This window comes from Gambusia affinis, linkage group LG14, assembly GCF_019740435.1.
Source record: "Gambusia affinis linkage group LG14, SWU_Gaff_1.0, whole genome shotgun sequence".
In the NCBI taxonomy this organism is placed as follows: Eukaryota; Metazoa; Chordata; class Actinopteri; order Cyprinodontiformes; family Poeciliidae; genus Gambusia; species Gambusia affinis.
In genome coordinates this window covers 17,766,820-17,791,721 of record NC_057881.1, presented here as the reverse complement: position 1 = coordinate 17,791,721, position 24,902 = coordinate 17,766,820, and the positions used below count along the sequence as shown (strand labels likewise).

The 24,902-nt window shown below is 37.8% G+C and overlaps 2 protein-coding genes across 3 annotated transcripts; both read left to right on the top strand.

Moving 5' to 3' along the window:
• Positions 1-8,703: 8,703 nt before the first annotated feature.
• On the top strand, positions 8,704-16,915 carry nfe2l3 (nuclear factor, erythroid 2-like 3). Its single transcript, XM_044138778.1, has 5 exons — positions 8,704-9,584; positions 12,945-13,025; positions 14,874-14,978; positions 15,298-15,757; positions 15,835-16,915. The coding sequence occupies exons 1-5, from the start codon at positions 9,090-9,092 to the stop codon at positions 16,593-16,595; spliced, it is 1,902 nt and encodes a 633-aa protein (XP_043994713.1). The 5' UTR covers positions 8,704-9,089; the 3' UTR covers positions 16,596-16,915.
• A 3,228-nt stretch (positions 16,916-20,143) lies between these two features.
• On the top strand, positions 20,144-23,228 carry cbx3a (chromobox homolog 3a (HP1 gamma homolog, Drosophila)). Of its 2 annotated transcripts, none has more exons than XM_044138776.1 (5): positions 20,144-20,298; positions 20,927-21,077; positions 21,286-21,442; positions 21,620-21,714; positions 22,660-23,228. In XM_044138776.1, exons 2-5 carry the CDS (start codon positions 20,935-20,937, stop codon positions 22,784-22,786), a joined length of 522 nt encoding a protein of 173 aa, XP_043994711.1. In that variant the 5' UTR covers positions 20,144-20,298; positions 20,927-20,934; the 3' UTR covers positions 22,787-23,228. The 2 variants fall into 2 exon arrangements, with proteins under 2 accessions (XP_043994711.1, XP_043994712.1); XM_044138777.1 differs by lacking the exon at positions 20,144-20,298 and adding an exon at positions 20,325-20,514.
• Positions 23,229-24,902: the final 1,674 nt, after the last annotated feature.

The window sequence follows — 24,902 nt, the reverse complement described above, 5'->3', positions numbered from 1 at the left end:
CATTCATGCACATGCCAAAAGCCAGATTGTTTGCAAACTGAGCTCGGAGACATAAAAAAACAACAATTTTACACATATGGATTTTGGAAATACTTGAATTTCCAGGGCACCTTGCTGGAAGACAGGGCCAATAAAACCAAAATAATGTTTTTACATCAATTTTTATGTGAGTAAAAAAGGGACATCTCAACAGCCTTGAATTTACGCTCGCTTCGGCAGCTCCCCCACTCCATAAATCTCTTTAAATTGATTACTAATCAACCACAGATATTAAAGAAGGGGGGGACATTTTCACTGATTCGGTGGTAAATTTCACAATGAAAGGCCAGCAGTCTATAAAGATGTATCACACAGTCAGGCAGGTTAAACAGCATGTCAATGGCTCTGGTCGCTTGGTTGAGCACACAGCCTTGATGTGGAGCACAGCTGTATTTCTGTCGTGGATCCCAGAGCTAACAGTATCAATATCAGACACATTATTGCTAATGGGAGAGCCAGAGGCTGGAGGGAAAGTGGGAGACAGAGAGCCTGCAGAGGGACGGTATCTCTATTGATTAGCTGGGGAAAAAAAGGACCTCCACTCCAGCCTGCTCCCTGTTCAGACATATGGGGTAATAAGGACCACTCTTCCCCACTGCTGCTCATCCCACCTCCCCGCACTCCCTAGCAGAGAGCCTTTTAATCAGCCCCCAGGGGAATACATGGATATGATATGGGAAAGAAAGAAAGAGGAAAAGGAGACAGGGTGAGGGGAGTCCATTAGTGAAGCCGACACAATAGCTGCAGAAACAAACCTGACACATGGACAGTTGCTTTATGCACACGAAATATGGGGGACATGAGTAAGAGGCACAAACATTTTTAATGTGCTTATATGTTTTTCATTTGGAACAAAATATATTTCAAGTTTCAACCACTTTTTGATGACTTTTGGAGCTGCTCGTGGTCCACATGACATCTAAGCTGATGGCACTCCCTAGTTTCCAGAGGGTCAGTTTTCTCTCTGAGCTAGGGCTATTTTCCTATGTTTATGTATAAGAGCCTTTCTGTTTTCTTTTCCAGCCAGAAGGATGCCAATCTCAGCGAGCCAGACTAACTTTATCAAAGCGGCCATCTCAGATGCTGACATCGAGTCCACAACTATGTTTCATGCTGAAAAGACATGAAAAAGAAAGCTGTCAGCACCTCACCCCTTCGCTGGCCTCTCAGCCTCTCAGGCTCTCTTGAGAGATGGTGAGAGAAAGGGAAGGAAGGCGCTGGAGAATTCAAGAGTGGTTAAAACAAGTTTTAATGTGACTCGAAACTCAGAATAAAGTGCCAGAGATCATCTTGTGCTAATTCCCATTTAGGACACTTTAGGTTTATTTTCAAACAAAATAACAGAGATGTGAATGAAGTGGTAAAATTTCAATTAAGAAGTCCCAGTTTCTGTGAGGCAAAGTGACAAAATCACTTGAAAGTGCCTGTGTTGCGTAAAACTTGTGCAACAGCACCCTCCTGTGGCCGATAAGATAGGAGCGCTTTTTGGAGCAACTGCAGATTCAAAGTTTCACACCAGACGTTTTTGTTAAATTGCTCAAACTCACTCAGATATTGACATCTGTACAAAAAAAATTTGCCGTCTTTTTTTCAATTGTGGTTTTGATTTCCCATAACGTTTTATGAAATAAAATCTACTTTACCAAACAATTGCCGACTTTACCGACATGATGAAACTTGAACAATTTTTCAAATTTCAGTTATTTTTTTTCCTATCTATCTATCTATCTATCTATCTATCTATCTATCTATCTATCTATCTATCTATCTATCTATCTATCTATCTATCTATCTATCTATCTATCTATCTATCTATCTATCTATCTATCTATCTATCTATCTATCTATCTATCTATCTATCTATCTATCTATCTATCTATCTATCTATCTATCTATCTATCTATCTATCTATCTATCTATCTATCTATCTTTTTTAAATCAAACCTCTTATAGGCGTTTACTTGTGTTCTGTATGATGGCAGGAAAATATTGGAGAAATATTTGAGAACACTTAACAGATTGTTATTAAAACGAGAGAGCAATTAAACACCTGTAAGCAATTTGTGAATCAGACCACGGCATGTCACGTATATTAAAATCTGTCTGCAATATTGTTTCCCAATAGGAGTTGATTACTTCCATTTCTAAACCTCTTGTGATGTCACTTTGTGAAGCAGTTTTTCTCTTTAAAATATAGTACTTTTTTAAATTCCCGCTGGGAAATCTATGTTTTATTACCCCCTTGTAATTTCTGTCTCTCTAAAACTAGACTAGATAGTATAATGTTGAACATGTTGAGAAAAAGTGGTGATGTTGAGCTAAAACGAGCAACAACAGTCCTGTAATACTGTCAGTAGGACTTTTATTATTGTTGAAGGAGCAAGGCAGAACTACTTCTTAATGTAACACATGTTTCCTGCTGACCAGAGGGACACATTAGGTCTGTTTATTCAATCAGCGTTAAAACAGAACTGGAAAGGGGGAACGGAGTTGGGGGGGTGGCTGGATTTGGACGGAGGAGAACAGTTTTCATCTATATGCGTCAATTGGCAAGGAATAATTCTGATGTGAAATTTCTTCCATATGTCCCCGCTGCGGGGCGCCAAAGACTCTGCCAAAGCGTCCTCCATAGAGTCTGTAAGGACATTTGTTCTCGGTGATTGGCTGATGAGCTTGGAACCAGCTGGAGAGAGGGACCAATAATGAACTCGTATATTGAGTCTCCAATTCCATTGGTTTAGAGTGGGTGTCAATCAAGCAGCGATTGGGGTCTGAAGAGAGAGATCGGGCCAGTTGGTTGTTTTGCACTCTGGAGGACGGAGCTCTGCAGCAGAGAGATGCAGACACACACTTGCGCTGCTGCTGATCACCGAGCTGACGAACAGGCTATAAAATAAAATAAAATAAAAACTAGTTTTCTTAATGGTATTTTTTACTAAAAACTTTAAATATTTACAAATATCAAATTTGGAATTTCTTGTTATGTATTTTTATCATACAACAATGTGGTGTTAATAAATGCTAATTTATTTATTTGGTTTTATTATTATTATTATTATTATTATTATTATTATTATTATTAGTAGTAGTAGTAGTAGTAGTAATAATAATAATAATAATAATAATAATAATAATAATAATATCTATTGTTATTATTATTAGAAGTACAGAAGTTGTAACAACAGCAATAATAATAATAATAATAATAATAATAATAATAATAATAATAATAATAATAATAATAATAATAATAATAATAATAATAATAATATAATTAGATATTTTATTGCCTTTGTTTGCATTGGGTTTTATTTACTTGTAAATATTCTTTAGATAGATAGATAGATAGATAGATAGATAGATAGATAGATAGATAGATAGATAGATAGATAGATAGATAGATAGATAGATAGATAGATAGATAGATAGATAGATAGATAGATAGATAGATAGATAGATAGATAGATAGATAGATAGATAGATAGATAGATAGATAGATAGATAGATAGATAGATAGATAGATAGATAGATAGATTAAATTTGATGAGGTGTCAGTGGTATACTCATACATAACCCCTCATAACTACTAAATTTTATAACACAGAATTACTACGTGTGTCCAACTTCACAGCAAGCCAAGCTGCCTCCATTTTTTCTTTTTTTTTCTTTTTTTTTTTTAGATATACGCGCGTGCGCATTAGTCTGCCGCTACGTCATGTGTGGCTCCTCCAATCAGCCTCGCTCTAAGAGGGCTACATAGTGTGTGATTTAGGAGTCCTCCCTCAATAAATCTGTCTGAACTTCGCAAAGTTGATTTGAATGTGCTTGTTTCACTTCGTTATTGAAAGTTGTTTCGGATTAATGAAGTGACAGCGCGCTGGCGTCAGATCAGTCGGAGTTGATAGTTTTAAGCTTCCTAAACGGCACGCGAGGCGGAGCGGTTCGAGTCAGGACCTTCTTTGAGCCACACAGTCCGTCAGTGACGCTTTCATGAGGCGAAACGCAGATGTCACGTGCTGTCAAGGATCCGTTTCTTTCTATTTCTATTTAGAAGAGTTTTTGCATGTACCTCCTATTGAAGATAGTGGGATATGCGTATTTCTTTCTTTAGCATATGTGTTGAAAGATTGCCAGTTGCATGTAATTTAATCTCACAGTTAATACAGTTAATGCGTGGGAAGTTTGTTGGTGTATTTTAGGGACACTCACCAGTGGATAGATGTTTGTGTTGAAATACACTATTTACTCCTTTGTTGAGTTACATAATGAAATTAATGAAACAGTTAAAATATTTTCTCTGTGTACTTTACGATGTTGTTATATTTTGAAATTAAAGAAACGGTTAAAATAATTTCTCGGTGTACTTGCCAGGCACAACGGTGTGTCATATAATCCCTGTCTACAGTAGATTACTTCTAACAGACAGTGCATTTCCACTGATGCACATTATGTAGGCTAATCTTGGGCAGGAAAATTTCTGTGTTTTGTATCTCTGTGTGCTTTTGAAAATCAGTGTTTCACTTTCTGTTTGCGATTAATAAAGTATTTTGTCAACTGTATTCAATGAAATTTAGTTTAACTTCTCTCACTTTCTAGTCAAAGCAGACTAGTAAAGATAATAGTGTCTTACCATCTATTTCATTTAGTGGATCATTTTTAAGATCTTTTAAAAATTTTAGTCAGTGCTCAGTTTTTATGTATTATACATTTGTCTTAATGAGACGATTTTAGGAAGAAAAGTCAATTCATTTTCTCTTAAAATGAACTGAAATGTAATATAAAGCATTTTCTACCAACAACCATGTGTCCATTTAGACATTTGTTACAGAATTAGTCAAAGTCCAAATCAGCTTTTAAAAACATCAGTTCGGCAATTACCAAATTGTGACAGCAGGGGTCGCAATGGATCACTAACAAATTACACACACGGACACAGTGCATTTCACCAGCTAGTTCAATCATCTTAATTTACATTTTGTATGTATAATCTTTAAATGTAATGTAATTTTTTGTTGCTTATTTGTCAATATTTGCTTATTCTTATTATGCAAATGAAACCGGATCTTTCTTTGCCCTTGTGTTAAATTGCTAAAAACAACAACAAAAAAACTTTTGATATTATTTTTAATGATTTAGACAATCAAAAAATGAATTAATAAAACCAGCTTTTTACAGATAAAAGTAGTCTTGAAGATCCAGTACTTCATCAGCACTTGGGATTTTGGCAACATGTATTTATTTATGTATTTATACTTTTATACATAAAGAAAGTCTTTTATTTATTCATAAAAACTGGGGGGGTTCAAACCCAGTTTGCTTGCTATATGTGCAAAAATGCATCACAAACACATCAATCCAATAAAATGAACAACCACACTAAGTTTTAACAACCATTTCCTCTCTTGTGGCATCAGTCAAGGATATTTGTTCATACAATCCTGCAGAGACCTTGGATAGTGTCTGGTTAAAGACCCTGACTGTCCAAAGTACAGTTTTATTAACTCTCCTACTACATGAATGTAATCTGTCCTTTTTTGACCTTAATGATTATTCTTTGATTTGTGCCAAACAGTCAGTCGGGAATAAGATAAGAGTGTTCAAAAGAGGCAAAGAATGAAAAAGAAAACCCTGCAGTCTATTCAAAAGTCTCACTGAAATAACGTGGATAAATTGAGACTGACATTGATTTTACCGCTTGTACTTAGAACGGCTTCCATCTTCCAATTCTCCAATTCTCCTGGAGATACAGAAACTATATTTTCAAAACATATTACGCTCAAGCCCTGTGATGGAGATGGCGGACTTTAGAATACATTATTGTTCAAAAATATTGGAAACTACACTCTGCTCTCTAAGTCAATGTACACATGCTGTGCCATAATCGGAACTGAATGGAAATTTTATGCATAAAGCCCATATTGTATCTTCAACATGTTCACCTTTTAAGAAAAGAAGCATTGCCAGCAAAGTGTGGATTTAAAAGGGCCACTGACTTTCCTCACATGTCCCAATAGAATAAACCACAAAAATATGAAAAGATACTATTAAAGGCTGCAATTATTTGGTTTTGCAAGACATAGAAAATCTTATATGTCGTTCAGCATGTGGTAGTTTAGGTTCTTAGTCATCAAGGACATTACAGACATACGTGGTAAAACAGAACATACCTAATTAGACCTCTTTCCTTATCACTTGAAGATATTTCACCTGTCTCAAAAGGCTTTCTCAGTTCTGAACATGTCTTTAAGCAAAAGTACTCACAAGGAGAGGCAACATTAAAAATATACAATTAACTAAGATGAGGTCTATACAGGTCTTTAAGACTGCCATTAAATTGCATCGGCTTTTTTAAGATCCAGCTGCAAGGCAAAATCTAAACAAAGCAGTTGGTTCCTGATGTGATTTTTTTCTCTTTTATGTGTACACCTCCAAATGAAATCCAGTGTCATGTCAGAGCACTTTACAACGCAAACAGGCCAATTCATATCCACACATAGAATCCAATTTGGTCTTTATATAATTCTAATAATTTTCTGATACAATAAAATTATAAAGTAATATTCATGTTGGTCCTGTTAAACAACACGATCAAATTTAGTTTATGTAACACCAAGTGGCCTGTCTAAAGAAGTCCAGCTGATTGCAATGATTCATTGATTTTTTTTTTAGAGATTCCTTATCCTACATAACCCTTGCACAAAAGCACTGGTAGCTCTTTCAATAACATTATCTGGAAAAGAAGCACAGATAAGTACTGAACCTGTTTTTATTTTTTTTAAATCATGGATGGAATAATTAATTGTGGCAATAACTTAGTCAAAGGTTTTATCCAGACATGAGACATGATTAACAAAAGCACCGGCCCCAGATTACTTTGCATCAGCAAGACAAATAAAGAGAATAAGGCAAATAATTCTACCAGTGATACTGTGAGGAAAAGAAACAGCTTACTTCAGAATGACTGAGCTGGGAGTCTAGCAATGACAAAGCTAGCACACAGCTAACGGCGATTATATTCGTGCCAGTGACTCCATCCAGGAAAAAGACACAGCTAAACTCAAAACCAATAAACCAGGTGTTCTTTCTATGGAAAAGAGAAAAACCTTAAGTGGACATAATTCATGGAAGCAGTAGCTCTCTCAATGTCTTCCATACAAGAAAGACTTAACGCAAAACACAGAAGCAACGTGCCAATCACACCTTCTAGAAAAAGCACAATTAGCGAGAGAGCACAAAGTTAATGGCTGCAATAATGGCATTGCAACAATTATTTATTAAGGATTACATAAACCTCATATTGTGAATAGCTTCTTTGGGCTGAAAGGGAACAAATTGTTTCACCTTTGTATATATTTATATTATTATTATGGGTTTGCTTTACCCAGAGAGAGATCATACATTTATTGTTCAAAATCAGTTTGCTGACAAAATTCCAGGATTATCACTTTTTTGTGTGTTTATAGTATAATAGCAAAAAAAATACTAAAAAAGTTAAAGCTATTTAATCTGCTTCATTCCATTTAACTTTTTAATATACTTTATTAGAAAATATATGAGGAACAAACAATGTAATCAAGCTCAGTATTTCTATATTAATGTGTATGGTGCTGTAAAACAAGAGGATTTTCCCCTTTTATATTTTGCATGGGACATTTTTGCCCAACGTTTTTCTTATTGTTAAATTGTGAACACTGATGTTCTGTGATCTTTCAAAAATCATTGATGCACACTTCAAGTAATTTTGGTAAATTGCATTCGGGTTCAGAACCTTTCCTCGTTTTCTTCCTTTTGAGCGATGACTGTGGTAACACAGTCATTCGCAATCTCAGTAAATTACTTTGTAACTCCTTTGAGGCACATCGATTTCAATTGATTTGTTTCTCATCCGTTCTTGAACTTGTTGATATCAGGGCATCATGTTGTTTTGAGATCTTTTAGCAGGCTTCATGTAGTCATACTGACAACATGCCTGACTATTTTGTCAGGCAGAAATCATCCTAGACTGTGACTATTGAAACTTAACTTAACGAGGAAACATTTATGTAGGCTTGTGTGTATTGGGTGGAGAGCTTTCAAAATCATCATTTGAAAACGTCACTGATTCAGTTGACTAGGCAAGATTGTAAGATAGTAAGCAAAACAGATCAACAGCTCCGTTTGTATTTACTCTGCTTATATGATTTTAAAATGTGGTTGAGAATTTCAAACATAAGTAAGTAATCTGTAATGGGGTAAATACTTTTTTATATGGCATTTTACTGCTTTCATTTGTGCTCCTTTGTAAAGAAATTAAGTTAACAGTTTGAAGGTATTCGACCACCACCTTATAAAGATACAGGTTAAAAACTAACTGCGAGGCCAAATAGGTTACAAAAATTGGTTTACAAATACAAGGAAAATTAGAAAATCCTCACTGAAATTCCTAAGTAACAATATAGTCTTGCACCTTAGAACTTAGAGATATTCAAAATTAATCAACACATTATCAAAATCATAGTTCTCATCGTTCTGTTAATTATTAAAGTATGAATTATAAACGATTATACTGAAGCTTACTTTTTGTTGTTCAAGTGGACAACTTTTCTTTGCTCCTATTGGTTTGAATTTATGGACAGTTGGCTTGACCAATTATTCTCTCTTCTGGCTAAAGCTTTCGTCCAATCCACGTGGAGCTATGCAAATTACGAAAGAGTTGCAGCAGTTTACAGTGACAGCATTGGAGCTATTTACATGTTTCATTTTCACTTTTATCCCAACGACTTTGGGGTTGTGATAGCTTGGACTCGTCGGGAAGAAATGTATCCGCTGCAACGCACAGAAAGTTAAAGCTTGTAATATGTTAATGACTTGAAGTTACCTTTTGCCGGTAGTTAAGCCTTGAAGCTAAACGCTAACAGCTAGCTAGACGTTGTCACCGGTACAGGCGGACCTCTTTGTCTGACAGGGGAAGGCGTGCTCTTTTGTTAGCTTTTTCCCCTTTGTCCGCTCGGGATAGAGGAACTGACGGGTCAGGATTTCATAGGCACCCGTATTTTGGGAGTATTTAGAAAATGCAGGTCGCGAAAAAATACTTTACAGAAGGCCTAATTCAGTTGACTATCTTGCTCAGTTTGGTTGGAGTTCGAGTAGACATCGACAGCTACCTTACCGGCTACTATCCGCCACTCACTGAGATTAACTTGGGTCCAAGCTCAGCCTACATTCAGACACCCTTTCACGTTTTGAGAGACACACTTGACGGATACGGAGTGCATCCAAAATGCCCCGAGCTGGACTACTTCTTCGCCAGTCGTCGTCTGCTGGATGAGGTGAGGAACCTCGGCTCGCCGCGGTTCCACACGCAGCTGAACGCGTGGTTGGTGCACCAAGTTTCCTCCACAGGGCCTTCCACCAGCGACAACCCTGACGCCAGCGTAGGGTTAGAAAGCACTGACAATGAACCTGCAGATACCGGTGAGCACCTGCCCGTCAGAGACCAAGAAGTGCACTGCCAGCCCAACTCTGAGCTGGGACAGGGGCCTTGTGGTGCTGGAGCCTTCCTGAATGTAAGTAATGTCTTATGACGTTGGGGGAATTGTTATTAATCAACAACATGTTTGGGATAGGCAGGCTAACTGACAACAAACAAAGGGATCAACAAGGACTTAAAAACTTATGTCGTGACTAGCCAGTGCCTCAAAAAAGGGGAATATCCACCCATGTAGTGAATTATTTTTATGTTTCCTTGTAAACCAGGAAGGAAACAACAGGATCGTTGGCACAAGGAACAAAGTACATTCCCTTTCATTTGTTTAAAGCCCTTCAAAACCTAAAGTGCTTTTCTGGAGTATACATACAGTTATCGTATGTCTGAAAGTTAAGAACTTGGGGTTTGCAGAGAAAATCAAGGATTGGGTTTGTATTTTAGTTAGAATTTCTCAAAAAGAAAGCATGAACTCTCACATAATATTTGGACATGCCTCTAGAAAGTTGCTGATGAACAGGCTTGTCTTGTAGAGTCAAAACAATGTCAGCTCCACTCCAGAAGCTTAATTCTGCCCTGTTTTTATCCATTTCAAAACCAGTTTCAGGGTATGTTTCAAATTGTTAGGACTACCCACTAGTCTCAAAGTCCAACCATCTGAACCAGACTGTTTCAGATGTTTGAGAGCAACCAGAAAACCACCAAGATTTAAATCTTTCATAAACTGGAAGATGCTGGGGCACCGTTGTATTTATCTACAGTGAAATTAAACTCAAAAACACAGCATCAATTGTCAAGCATGGTAGTGGTAGCGACATGATTAGAGTATTTTCTGCTACCACTGGTAGCAGAAAATACTTACTCCATCCTCTTTCCATAAAAAGAGGATGGAGTAAGAGAGAGAAGGACTACCTCTGAATTCTTCAACTTGATTTCAAACCAACAGATAAATTGTTGAAACATGGACATAACCGAATGATTCCTGAAAAACATGCTGCTTTTGGAGTGGGTGGGACAAGATTATAGTAAGCTTCTGGAAAGATCTGACCTTAACCCTAAAAAGATGGCTACGTACACTGAAACAGGCCAATTCAATAACAATTCTGCTGCCTTTGCTGAGAAAAGTGGGCAAATATTGGCCAGAATTAGATGAGGATTACAGTTCATAGAGGGTTACAAAAAGCAAATTGCTAACTTGCTAAAAACGTTTAACCAAATTCTTGCATGTATTTTTATATTAGGGATGGTTTATATAATTTTTGACCTTGTTTGAACCAGAGAAGATGCAGCATGTATTCAGACATGAGTACATTTTTATTCTTGTTTTTAAATTTTACTTCACTCTATCAAGAAAAAGGTGACAAGTTCATGTGCTTCATCAAAAGTCCGATATTTATAATATTCACGCTGATGAGTATTTAATTTTAGTAAGGGGTTTGCAATCGCTAGATCTTCCTTGGTAATGCAACTAGTCTAGTTAGGTACTCCTTAAAGGAGATAACATGACAGTCAGGCATCAAAAATATACCACAAACCTTAGGCTGCTCCTGCCAGTTCTCACTAGTTGGAATTTGATACCTCTAAATAACACAACCAAGATAGAAATCTTGTTTTTAGTTTCCTCATTTATCATTCTGGGTTGCTGTTTGAGTGCTATAGTCTAAGAAAAATAAAAGAAAAGCACTGAACATTCTCTTTGTAGTCTTCCTGCTGTTAGCACACATTAATCATTTATATTAAAAGCAGAGGTGACGTCACACTGTGTGAGAAAACAGCTATTATAAAACAATGTGTCACTGACATTTTGAAACAGCTAAATATTTACACAGCTGATGTTTTATGTTAGTAATTAGCACGGTTAGCAATACAAAAACGATAATCTCTGTTAGGGACTTGCAATGTATCGGCATCCACATCGATATTGGCCAATAGCGTTGCCAAAATTACAACAAGTATTTATTTCCTTTTTTTTGTCATTTGTGTTTCAGGAGGGGTTTGAGAGTGGGTTGGCCATGTGGTATTTGTTTGATCATGTGATAGTGATGAGGCAAAGCATTATGGGCTGCTTAACTGAAGAAAATAAGCAATGTAGGTGATGTGGTTGCTTCAAACATTGGTTATTGGCAGTAATGGCAGTATTGATATCAGATATTGATGTCTGCCCAAATGTTCATATTGGTGCCTGTCGTAAAGAATGTTGCTCTTTACTTTGGAGAATGTTAGAAGGCAGCCAACATTTCCCAATCCATCATTTCTCAATGATGGATTGGGAATTTCTTACTGGGGTATAGAAAAGTTGTTCCATGATCAACTTTTCTGTACCCCAGTCGCCATCCTGTTTTCTACCAATGGTCTTGGTCTCTCGCATCATCAACATTGAGTCATCTTCACTCGATTACAAACTTCTCTCTAAGGAGCGTAGTTGCCTCTCTGACTTGTTAGTTCTTAATATGGTGGAACATGTAGAAAAAAGGATCTGATTTATGCATTTCCAAACAACTAATCAGAGCCAACCAGCTGATTTCTTAGTGCATGTCATAGATTTTTTTCTCTTTGTAACGCAGATAAATACTCAACCCTCATGTTTAATTCCTACCCCCATTAATGACGCTTTTCTAGCGCTTTCTAGAAGAAACAGCTGCTTGGTGTAGGTTATGTTCTGGCAACAGTTGATGTTACAAATCGTGTAACAGTGTCGCTTTTCTTCAGGGTTAATCACCAGAGAGGTGAAGGAGTGAGGATCAGATGCACACCCTGTTAGCTTACAATAGCAGCGGTCTAGTCTTGAACATTGTCCCTCCCATAGAGTTCCTTTGGAACTGCCAATTGCAATGTTGATGTCTTTATTTTTTTATTTTACCTCCAAAGCTTTTTAAATTAGCTTTTGCTCTCTACTGTCTAAAGAAGAAAGCTTTAAATAGGATTTTCATAGACGCCAGTCGGCAAGTGTCACAAAGCTATTTGAAGCTGAAGAAGTGACCGAGTAAGGAGTCAGCAAGTTCAGGCAGAGCAGAAATAGGCTGCTTTCTTTTTGCTTTTAGCAAGGACGCAGAAAGTTACGAAGTAATCATTTTCCTTTTACATCCAATCCCACTGCACATGGAAAACAACTATTGTGTGCATGTGTGTGTGTGTGTGTGTGTGTGTGTGACAGCTGGTAACCCACCTCACTGGCAACATATCAGGTCATCGCTGCCCTAACTTTTACAACTGCCTATTAAAACAGACCTTGACATCGTTAGAACCGAAGTGTTGCATAACACAAGAACTGCATTCTGCTATGGCTAAAACTGGATCAGGGAACCTGAAAATGCTGTGACCTCTGGCGGCTTATTGGGTCACAGCAAACAAGGTGTTTTCGTTTCTCTTTTCGAACACGAAGTTCAAAGTTTATAAATTACTTATTGCTAATCTCTCTATCCATATTTATTCTCCCTACCAGGAGGATGAAGTTAAGATTAAAGAAGAGGAGGAAGCAGTTCCACTTACTCACCTGGCTCACAGTTCAACATTAGAACAAGAGGTATGACAGTTCCTTTGTGATTTTTAGTGCACTTTTTATTCTTTTGAGCATATACCTTACAGTTCTTGTCATAGTTTAAGTTCCTCCAGCTCGGCATCGCCCTATGTTGGATGTACTTGTGTAAAGGACATCATATGGCAGTAATTTTTCAACAGATGTACTATTGTACAGCATATTTAATCAGAACCTATGTTGTGCTAAAGTCCTGCAAAATGTAAGGTAAAGTAACACCTAAGCCAAAGAACTCTTATAAGATGGTATTGCATCACAATTAATAGGTTCATTTCACAGAAACCAGTAACAATCCTAGATTTCGAGAGCACGTGTCTTGTGGTTTGCTCTGTTTCGCTTCGTCTCCCACAGAGTCTACCCAGTTGTTCCAGTTTCTTTTAGTCTTCCAAACTTCTATTTTGATGTGATTCATAAACAGGAGCTTCTAGTTCATATAAAACTTAGCAAAAGAGCCTCTCCCATTTTTGCCTAATAGCACTGATTATATTCACGTTGTTACTTAACATAGGTGTGGGAGTCTGTCAGTTGGGAAAATGGGTCAGATTTCGCCGCTGTTCCTGTGCTTCCTGCCTGACTCATCTGCTTTGAGGCGACTCTGCTCACTTCCCGTTAAAATAGTACCGAACGTGTTGTCTAAGGCTCCTCTGAAACCCACTGAAGGGCCCACGACGAAGTTGGCAAGCAGCTCTGAAACAGATTTTGTGAGCAAATGCGTACACATCTACAGGAAAATCCTTAACGTCTTGTCAAAGTTTTTTTACTTTAACCAAGAATCAAATGTAATGAGTCGGAAAAAATCACATTAGCTCAAAAGCACTACTAAAAACAATTTTCAGTAATTATATGTAATTATATTGCACCACCATGAATCCCCTGGTAAAGATATATATTGACATTTTCAAGTCCAAACTTTTTTTTAAATTTCAATTTTCAGTTTACAAAATCTCAAATCTATTTATAAACGGAGCATATTTTATTATGTCAAAGTGTCAAGGAAAAGCTGATAAGCATGACGTTTTTTTTTTTCTTGATGTATAATTTTATGACCAAAATGGACATGGGTGACTCATTATAAGGTCATAAATAAGAGGAAAGTAGACGAATGCTGATCTGGAGAGGTCGGGAAAGTGCTACATGAAAATAACTGCTAGCCTAAACCTGTCCTCTAGTAAAGGCAATAATTAAAATGTTCAAAACAAGTGGAACTGTGACAAACAAGGGTGGAAGAGGACCCAAGTTAATCTTTCTTTCACGCACAGAGAACAAGATGGTGAGAGAGAAATTAAATAAAAAATATCCAACTGTTTCCTTATCACACATTTGATTCTATCCACACACCAGCAACTGCTTTCAGAGGCAGAGGAGGGACAATAGTTTTCTGCACTTTTGTCAAAAATGTAAATATGTTGAAGTTGATAAATCCTACTTGAGTGTTTAACTGGAACAGGGTGGTTTGGTCAGATAACACCATGATTAAGCCTTTCTGCAATGAACACACCCGTTGGTACTGGTTCAAACAAAAGGTGTAATGTACGATGGAGGATCTGTGATGCTGTGGGCATGGTTCTCCTCCAAAAGCCCTCTCCCTTTATATCTTTTGTGATATGTTATAGACGAACACCAACTACTTTCCTGTTGGCAAAAAGTACCATAATTGCTAATCCAGTCAGCAGCAATTTTTGTTTCAAAACCTTTAATGTTAAGAAAAATGTAACATTTTCTCAATAAATCTTTTTATTCAAAGGGATTTTACAACTACGGCAATGAAATATACCTCATTTGTGAAATTTGGCTTTTGTTTAGTCTTTCATGCCTGTTTGTCTTTTTTTCTTTCAGAGTTTGCTTGAAGGGATCACTATGCTGCCTGAGCCGGTGCTTCACCATGTTCCTCCAGCTGCTGATATCGACTGGAACAATTTGCTTTCTGTTGCAGATCTTGATGTGAGTTTTCACAAAGTACAAGTGCGAAACACAGGAGTTTGGTGTTTAAATTGATCTGTATACTGTGGAAAGGAGTTTTAAAACTGAACAAGATTCCTGTGCAGTCCAGAAGAGAATGGAATTTGAATTGTGTATTTTCCAGATCTTGGTGTTTACATTTCCAGTGTTTTCCCTGTCGCTTTGTCTCAATCTCTCCATCCATCTTGGCATTCATTCATCCCTCTGTTTTCCATCTATTTGTTCTATTTTGATTGGTTTTGTTTGACCTGAAATGATGCAGGAACGCTGTGTAAAACAACGTTGCTCTTTCAAAACGCAGGATCTGGACTCTCTTGTCACCGATCGTCTCTCTGAGCTTGACTCCGACATCAGCAGCGCCATCAGCCAGGACGTCAGTTTGCATGACGCCATGGTGACCAGCGCCGGGGCGTTTGGACCGACGGACTCCCGGACGGTCAGCCAACGGGATAGAAACCTCCTGCGACTTGAGTCCACAAACTCCTCGCTCTCTGATTCTTTGCCAGGCATGGCGGTGGGCCTCGCTGCACTGCCCTTTGCCTCGGTGTGCAACTTAACTGGAAATCTGACATCGCAAAGCTCGCTCGGTAGCTGCCTAGATGAGGCTGTGTTTGAGCAGATCAATCAGCTGGGTTTGGGCCTGGAGGCAATAGACAATCAGCTGAATTACCTCGAGTGCTTAGACTCTGGAGCGTTCGAGGACTTGGACTCCGATTCAGGACTCTCCTTGGAAAGCAGCTATGGATGTCCAGTCTCCCCTGGTTAGTAAAAATCTTTTTTGGTTACTAATATATTGCTAATATTTGTACCAACAGTTATTTTATCCTCTCTCTTTCAGGTTCATCTGAGATGTCATCATCGACCAGCTCGTACTATGAAGAAGAGGGCGGAGCGACAGGCTACAGCAGCGAGGTGGACTCCAAACCCCCTAAAGGCATACTGGACCACCGTGCCATTTGGCCACCTGTTGATCTGAGTGAGAGTGTGTGGCACGACCACAGCTACTCATCTCCCCCTCTCCTCAGCATGCCGCCCCTAAGGCTGCCATGCAAAACCGAGGAGCCAGAGGAGGACAGTGGGTCCCTGCTGGAGGAACAGGAGCTGAGCCGCGACGAGCTGCGCGCCCGGGCCATGTGCATCCCCTTCTCCGTCCTGCAGATCGTCAACATGCCCGTGGAAGAGTTCATGGAGGTGCTGGACACCCACAGCTTCTCCGCCGATCAGGTGACGCTCCTGAGGGACATCCGCAGGCGCGGGAAGAACAAGCTGGCGGCTCAAAACTGCCGCAAGCGTAAGCTGGACGCCATTACGGGGCTGCAGGAGGAGGTGGAGAGGCTGCAGGCCCAGAGAGACAGACTGCTGAGGGAAAAGCGGCTCACGGCTAAAACCATGGGGGCTGTGGCCCACCAGTTCAAGCAGCTGACCCGGGACGTCCTCTCTCGGGTGAGAGATGCATCGGGGCGGCCCCTGAACCCCGAGAGGTTTACCCTGCAGTGCGGTGCTAACGGGAGGGTTGTAGTTCAGCCCATCAGACAGCCCGCTGTCGCCACATCAGCTGGCAAAAAAACAGACAAGAGAAAGAAGGAGAAGAAGCAGTGAGATTGCTCACTGAGACTTGAGCTTTAGGGGTTGTTTTGGATATTGATGAACTTTACTAAACCTGGCTTTGGGGTTTTACGTTTGTAAAGATTGCATTGGGAGCCTAAATTTTCACAAGCTGCAAAAACAAGAGAGACTTGGAGCATAAATTAATTAAAAAAAAATATCTGTACTTAATGGAAAAAAAAAGTAGCTTACACACTGGACTTTTGTTTGCTTGTTAAAGATGGGCAAAGCAGGGTTTAAGGCAACAGCTTAGCTGCTGGAAACAGCATCAATCTCTCTTTGTGCCTATTAAAATATGAACTTGGACATTTATTGCCAAGTATGGCAGGTTCTGGTTAGAACTCTAAGATGACGGTTGTTCTGTTTGTTTGCCTTGTACTTTGCCTATTTAGTAGAAGTAGGAGGGTAAAGATTGTATTTATAAATGGCTTGAGGTTCTTGAACTTGAAGTTCTTATATGCGTCATGAGACTTTTTTTATATATATATATAACTTAAAATGTAACTGATAAGAAAATTTTAATTCCACCAAATGTTTACAGCCAACATTTCAGAGATCAGAGGGTAAATAAGGTTAACCTTTTGATCTGAAATGGAAAAATAATAAAGTAATTCTTTTCTACAATCTTTTTGATTACATAAAGCAAACCAATGATTAAAGAGGCCTTAATTTGCTTTTAAGAAAGTGTGATAATTTTTTTATTTTATTTTATATTTTTGTTATATTGGGTGTAAACATGTTTTAAGAGTTTTAAAGGTTACTAGAACAAATAAAACATCTACATCAGTTGGAGATGAGCACACACATGTTTGACCTTTTCAATTGCAACAATGTAAGTACTGGCATAAAAATACTCAACTGCATCCTTAAAAATCCATATCAAAGTTGCTACAAGGTAAAAAAAAAAAAAAAAAGTCTAAAATTGTCAACTTAATAAGAAAGTGTGATAATTATTTTATTTTATATTTTTGTTATATTGGGTGTAAACATGTTTTAAGAGTTTTATAGGTTACTAGAACAAATAAATCATCTACATCAGTTGGAGATGAGCACACACATGTTTGACCTTTTCAATTGCAACAATGTAAGTACTGGCATTAAAATACTCAACTGCATCCTTAAAATATGATTGTCAACATCAACTTTTGGTTAAAAAACATTGAGTTTTGCTTTGACACATTTTTGCATATTAGAGAAATAGTTGCTAGGGAATGTCTGATTAAATGCATAATTCCAATTTATCTTTAAGAATAGGTGGTAACAGCATAAAAGTGGTTTTGCCAGTCATCCATAACAATGAATGTTCAACTATTAGCAGGCATGGAGTCAAAGATTAGATTAGTGATTTCCAAAATATGAACAATGCTTTAGGTTCCACAACAGACTCGAACTCAAAGGGATACAGTAGATCAAGCGTGTCTGTACTCTTTAATCTTCTGATTGTCTTCTGAAAGCCTGGCTCTTTCTTCCACCCTGAGTGAGCTGCAGATATGTCTGAAAATTGTATTAAATGCAGTTTATTTTTATTAATACCTGCTTACTTCACCGTCGTTCATCTGCAGTTTCAGGCACTTGTGCAGTAAATAGTTAACTTTGATTTGGTAACAGCATCCACACCCAAAAGTGGTTTTGCCAGTCATCCATCATGGTCTTATCTGTTAATTATTAATGTTGAAATCGTTCTATTAAAAGGTTCTTCAGTTTATATAGTTACATGAGTGTGGAGGGGAAACGTATCATGTTTGGAGTAGTCTCTAATTTGGAAACTTGTCTTCCGTCAAAAATTTGGCTTTGTTGTTTTGACGTGCATCATCTGTTAATATTAGATTTTACCTTATTTTCACTTTCTATTCTTTGATCAAACTGGTCTGGAGGAACCAAAAAGGGTGTTTTATTTTTTTATTTCATGATCGGTGAGGTTGTGTCAAGTACTTACAAGGAGTTTTTGCACTCCTTCACTTTCCACTATATAGTTATTTACCTTGGATCAAACACACTGACCAATTCTGATAATGTTGAGCATTTCTTAACTCCGCTTGTCTGTCAGGAATCGTACCTGTTCTTTTCTACAAGTAATAAAGTGACCTGTAAATAAGTACTGGGCACAACCCCACTTTAATTTCTCATTTTGTCAAAGCCACGCAGCAAAAACACGAAATCTTGTGAAGTGTTTTCGGTCTAGTTTCTAGTGTAAATATCTGAAATGAGGCAAAACTATCTTATTAGTCACTTTTCAGCAGGATACAGGATCCTATTCTAAGTCAGCAATTCATTAATATTGATGAATAGGTACTTGTTCCACGGGTAGATTATTTCCCTTATAACATGGGGAAAATGTGTTGTTATAAGTGAAATAATCTGCCAATGGAACTAGAACTTCTTCATCAATATTAAGGGATAACCGAGTTAAAACAAGTTCTCATATCTTGCTGAAAGGTTACTTGTAAGTTAGTTTTGTCTTATTTCAGCAGTGCCCCGATATTTGCACTGGAAACTAGACCAAAATTAGCTAAGATTTAGTGTTTTTGCAGTGCAACCAGACCAATTTTCTCCTTACTCTTTATTATTGGATGTTGCTGTTGAGATTATCAGAGAACGAAGTGAGATGTTACCATTTATTGCATGAAAGTCGTTCTAGAAGAAGCTGAAAAAAAAAAGTTGAAGTGCATAATGTCATTTGTTTTAAGCTGTGCTGTTTGTATGCCTTTTTTTTATAATTTGTTCTTTTTCTGAAAATTATATTTGTTTGACTTCAGAGTGATTGTTGAAAATATGTTTGTGTGATTAAAAAGAAAACCTTATTGTCTGATTGTTCTTAGCAAATCACAACAGCCGATATACTTCAAAGTCAGTGCAACTGAAACTTTAAATATATTCCCTTTACAGCGTTTTTTTGGGGGGGAGGGGGACAATAAAGGAGAAATACCCTGGGCAGCTTGCTGGTGAATCAGAGCAAGACCTGAGAAAGGCAGGACTAACGTGATTGCAATCAAGAGCAATGAGAAGAATGTGCAAAACCTGAACAAAACTAACTTACTGTCCACTGATGTGGCCTTTCAGTCTGACTGATATTGATCTATTTTGCAAAGAATAGGCTAAATTTTGAGGGACAAAGCTGGTAAAGTCAGATGTCAAAGAACTTTTGAGTTGCAACCGCAGAAGTTGGTTTAACTACGGAAGGAGAGTTGAATACAAATGAATGACCCAAATGTTGACATTTTATTCATAGAAGTAAATATAAAAAGGAAATCGTATAGAGTTTTTGTTGAATCTCAAAATCATTTGCTCTGTCTGCTTTACCCGACTAATTGGAACGTCACAAAATGTTGAATGTTTTTTTTACGTTTACTTTATTTCCCCCCCACATAGAAGAAACACTTGTTTTCTAAAAACCTATAAAAGCTGCCGCTGTTAAAACTTTTCTCTTTCTTTTTTTGAACATACGTTAACCACGCAAAAATAATAAAAAAATGAAATAAAAATAAAATGTTAATCCCCGTTCTGCTCAAAACAATAAACAGTGAAGAACTCAAAAGGGGCTAAAATTCTCTCTCTAAAGGCGGAGCCTGAAAGCGAGCGTGTTTCCTTCCGGGTTGCCGTAGAGCACCTAACGCTGGCTTTTCGCGCTATAACTTGAGAGTACGTTTAGTGGACCGCGTGTGTTGAAGATTTCCCTAAGTGGATAACTGGGTTAAAGGTAGGTGTGCATATATCGCTTATCTTCAAAAATAGCTAATCTTTCCTACTTTCGATTTAACTTGTAGCTTTACTCGAGCGAACTTACAGAATGCATACTGATTCTGTATGGTTGCATCTCTATCAATGACTCTTTAAAAGTGTTAATACCCAGCAAGGTTCGCAGCTCTATTGTTGTATATTCGGCTAGCTAAAGAATAGACATACCTTTTCCCAGGTACACTGTATTATCTTCCTCTGTGTGTTTTTAGCGCATCATTGCTATGATATTTATTGCATATTATAGAATGATTGAATTTTCCACTCAGATATAATATTAAAGTTTATAAGCTAACGGTAAATGTTTATCGGCGAAACTTGTTGCTAACTCAAGTTAGCACAGCGGCTTACCTTTGTAATGCTATCAAGAGTTCCCTGGCTAATGAGCTAACGCCGGATGCTAGCAAGTGTATTTCAATGCGGAGAAGGCCTCACAATATCAACCAGATTTGGATTGTATTTGTTCCTCTTTTCTGCATCTATAGCTGGCTACTAAAAACCTAGTGTTCTTGCATATATGTACATAAACGTATCAATCAAACCGACTTGATGCTAATAATGTGATGCTAATCCCTCCTCCTTGTTTATAGAGCACAAAATGGGCAAGAAACAAAACACCAAAACTAAGAAGGAAGCGCAGACACAGGAGGAGCCGGAGGAGTTTGTTGTGGAAAAAGTAATGGACCAGCGCATCGTCAATGGGAAAGTGGAGTTCTACCTGAAGTGGAAAGGATTTACTGAGTGAGTTTCCCTGTGACAACCATTTCTTCTCTGGCTGAACTGGAAGTGCTTCCCTGGTATGGGGTTGTGCTGTACATTTGGATGCATGTTTGTGCTGCCGTTCTTTACCATGGATGGATAAAGTTCGCTTTAAGGTTTCTGCACCTGTTCATGGAAGTTTTGAGTTGGAAAAAAAATGTCCTCCTCCTCCCTGTCTTTGTTCATTTAGTGCAGACAACACCTGGGAGCCTGAGGAGAACTTGGACTGCCCCGAGCTGATTTCAGCTTTTCTGGAGTCGCAGAAAAACATCAAGGAGAAGCCTGTGGCTGTGAAGAGGAAAGCTTCCACAGAGGAGGGAGAAACTGATTCTGCAAAGAAAATTGAGGTTGGTTTAAAAATGCTAAAAAATTCATTGTTTTAGTTGAATTAGTGGTCATTATGTAATGGTCTACATTTATTGCTGGAGTATGTGAAAGACTCATAACTTCATCATTACTATTTTCTTTTAAGGTGTGGGTAGCAAGAAAATGTTCCATTCTCATGTTATGCTGTGGTTTTGTAGGCTGAGCAGCCACGTGGTTTTGCTAGAAACCTCAACCCAGAAAAGATAATTGGTGCCACGGATAGCAGTGGAGAGTTGATGTTCTTGATGAAATGGTAAGCTGCTAAGGATTCCTATAAGTGTCAATAAGGACTGTTTGGAGACTTTTTTTTTGTTTTTGTTTTCATTTGTGCTCTCAAGCAAAGATGTTTGTATGTATGGATGTAGCATGTTCAAATCTTCTAAAATACAATTGAGCTACTCCGAATCCAGGCTCTTTCCTGTAAGGCAGTGATGTCCAGAGTATTTTAAGAGCCAGAATTCTGCATGTTTTCATTCTTCCCTGCTTTATCGCACCTGAATCAAATGATGGTCCGCTACCAGACCTCTGTAGAACGTTGACATGCTGAGGAAATGGTTGAAAATATTTAGATGCTCAGAGATGCATCTAAAACTGACACTGGAGCAGGAAACCCCTTCTGCAAGGGATGATGGGTTATGATTTATATGGGGATCACTGTATTTCATATAGATCGTACAAAAGTTTTATTGTTCTTTAAATACGCTTTCCATTCAGTGCATCTCAGTCCACTTTAGGCTTGGACATTTCCTGGGCGACAGCTCTTTTGTGTAGTGCTAAATCTGAAGCAACAAGCCAGCCAGTGTCCAATTATATTTTCTCAGTGTTTACCTTTTTCTTTCTTTCACTCTGTTTTTCTTTTTCTTCTAAATGTCAAATACATTTTTTTTGTCATTGCTTATTAGAATTGTTTTGCTAATACAACCGTTTAAGATTAATAAGTGTGAAATAATACAAACAGTTCAAGATGCTTTAGATTAATTCTTGATAACAAACGTCAAGGTTCCTTCAAAATTAGATTTCTAGCCTTGAAAAATCATCTGCACTAAGAGCTCTAAACTGTTATTGCTTGACATCAGTGATTTTTGTTAACCGCATGACAAAGAATTGTATCTGTCTCTACACTTATTATTAGTGGAAGTTTTCTCCACTGCCTAACTTTAATTTTTTGTTTTTCTCTCTCCTTTACTTGCTTTCTCAGGAAAGACTCAGATGAAGCAGATTTAGTCCCAGCGCGCGAGGCCAACACACGCTGCCCTCAGGTGGTCATAGCTTTTTATGAGGAGCGACTGACATGGCATTCATGTCCAGAGGATGAAGCTCAATAATTCCTCCTGCTGGTTTCTGCTGTTTGTTTTTTTTTTCTCTCTCCGTGAAGCCTGGACTCCTCCTCCTGGTCTGCCTCTTAATTCTAGCTACCTGTAGACTGTTTTGTAGCGTTTTCTACATTTGTACTTTGTTTGGCAGCGGAGGAGAGCTTTATGGCTGTGTGAAGTAACCGAAAAGATGTATGCGACAGAGTTCATCCGAATGCCATGTTGCGACAGAGCTACCTTGCATCTCATGCCTGCTCTCAAATGTTTTAAATTCTGACTACTTGAAAAATGTTAAGCTGTTGATGGAGCTTGTTTTTGTTGTTGTTTTATCCTGCAAGTTGTTCTGAAATTCCATTTTGTTTATGGAGTGTAAATACTATCCTAGCTTCCAATTAAAACTTTTATGTACATGCATACATGACAAGAACAAGAAAATAAAATGCAAATCTTTACACCTTTTTGTAATGTCCTCTAGTTGTGTGACCTGTTCTTACAGGGCAGCTTGTGTGTATTAAATCCAAACTGGGATTAAGAGGCGTAAGAGATGAACTTTAGACCTTTGAGCATATTGTTGGGCCTTCTGTGGCAACACCATGTGTAATGTGGTGCAAACTTTTATAGCTTTGCATTAAGGCCAGTTAGAAATCCATCACTTTCAGTCTTTTTGGGATTCTTGTGGTGTTCTTAAGGTAATTTCTTACTAAGACTTGGTGCTTTTACTGCTAAAGAAACACATTTAGATAATTTGAAAACTACTTGAGTTCAGAAAGTGGGATTTAAGTGACTTGGAATGTGACATGGTTAAATGCGCAAGGTGTACTGGCGTTAGCATTTGACGCACTAAAATGTTTTCATAGCTTTTAACGTAACCAGCTTGTTTTTAAAAACGAGCAATCAAAGAAAATGGCTTTATATTGGGGGAAATTAAACTGAATTGATGAGTTATAGTAGTTCATATAACCCATCATTGCAATCTAAGAGCATTAAGAATTGAAATGTTGAAGCAGATGTCCAATAGCAGCATGAATACCACTCCTATTGGGTAAAAACAGGAAGCTGAGGCTACGATTGTAGCATTCACATCATAGTCAGAATTTGATTAAAAAAGGTAGGAGGTTTGATTACTTTGGGCTTTTTAGCACCATTTGAATACTTTTTAATGACAGCCTACTGAATTTTTCCTGTCCATTCCTTTATGTACTGTACTGTAGTGAACCCATCTTTTAACAGCAGTTTCCTCCAATCACTTTGCAGTATATCACAGAGCTCAAGTCATCTAAACTTGTTTTTTTTGTTTTTTTTTTCAGTTTACTCAGAAGGACTTTGGAGTTACCAGATCTCTTCCAATAGTACATCTCTTAAAATGTGTCTGAGTTGTAGATTCAGGTCATGGGTGTGTAACCTGACAAATCTGTAACAATCAAGATGGATCAAAGTCTGGACATTTTGGATTTTACCACTTTTTTGCATCTGGATCACACTAGAACTGCTCCAGTTCCTAAAATACAACTCGTAGACTCTTCAAACTTGGACTAGATTATTCTACTCTAATAATCTAGTCCAAGATTATTAGACTTGGACTAATAATCACAAACATCACAAACCATGTTTGTGATTTGTAAAACCTTTTTTTGATTTGAAACTTCAAAAAAGGGTGATTTCAGGGTTTATGGCTGGGTTTTGAATTAGAATTGAATTCCAATTTGAAAAAAAAAACATGGTACAAGTGTGAATAGTAATCTAAAGTTTAGAGAAGTTTCACAAATCAGGTAAGAGTTTCACAAATCCCAAACATGGATTACAACATTCTGCTGTTAGAGCAGAATAATCTAGTCCAGGTCTGAAGTGTCTAGGTGTTGTGGTTTTGGAATAAGAGCAGTTCTAATATGAGCTAGATGCAAAAAGAGGGCAGAAATGGCACTTTAGTGAAGTTTCACAAATCAGAAATAGGATACACAAATCCCAAATATGGTTCTAAATATTCTGCTACTAGAACAGAATAATCCAGCCCAGGTTTGAAGAGTCTAGGTGTTGTAGTTTTTAAACTAGAGTCGATTAAAGATGCGGAAGGTAATGAGAAATTAGGTGGAATGGTCCTTTAGCCATTTCCCGAATCGGAAGCTGGAAT

Coding starts and splice junctions, on each gene's coding strand:
- nfe2l3 (XM_044138778.1), top strand. CDS start 9,090: ATGCAGGTCGCGAAAAAATACTTTACAGAAGGCCTAATTCAGTTGACT. Junction 13,026..14,873: donor GTTCAACATTAGAACAAGAG/GTATGACAGTTC, acceptor TTTTTCTTTCAG/AGTTTGCTTGAAGGGATCAC. Junction 15,758..15,834: donor TGGATGTCCAGTCTCCCCTG/GTTAGTAAAAAT, acceptor TCTCTCTTTCAG/GTTCATCTGAGATGTCATCA.
- cbx3a (XM_044138776.1), top strand. CDS start 20,935: ATGGGCAAGAAACAAAACACCAAAACTAAGAAGGAAGCGCAGACACAG. Junction 21,078..21,285: donor AAGTGGAAAGGATTTACTGA/GTGAGTTTCCCT, acceptor TTGTTCATTTAG/TGCAGACAACACCTGGGAGC. Junction 21,715..22,659: donor TTGATGTTCTTGATGAAATG/GTAAGCTGCTAA, acceptor TTGCTTTCTCAG/GAAAGACTCAGATGAAGCAG.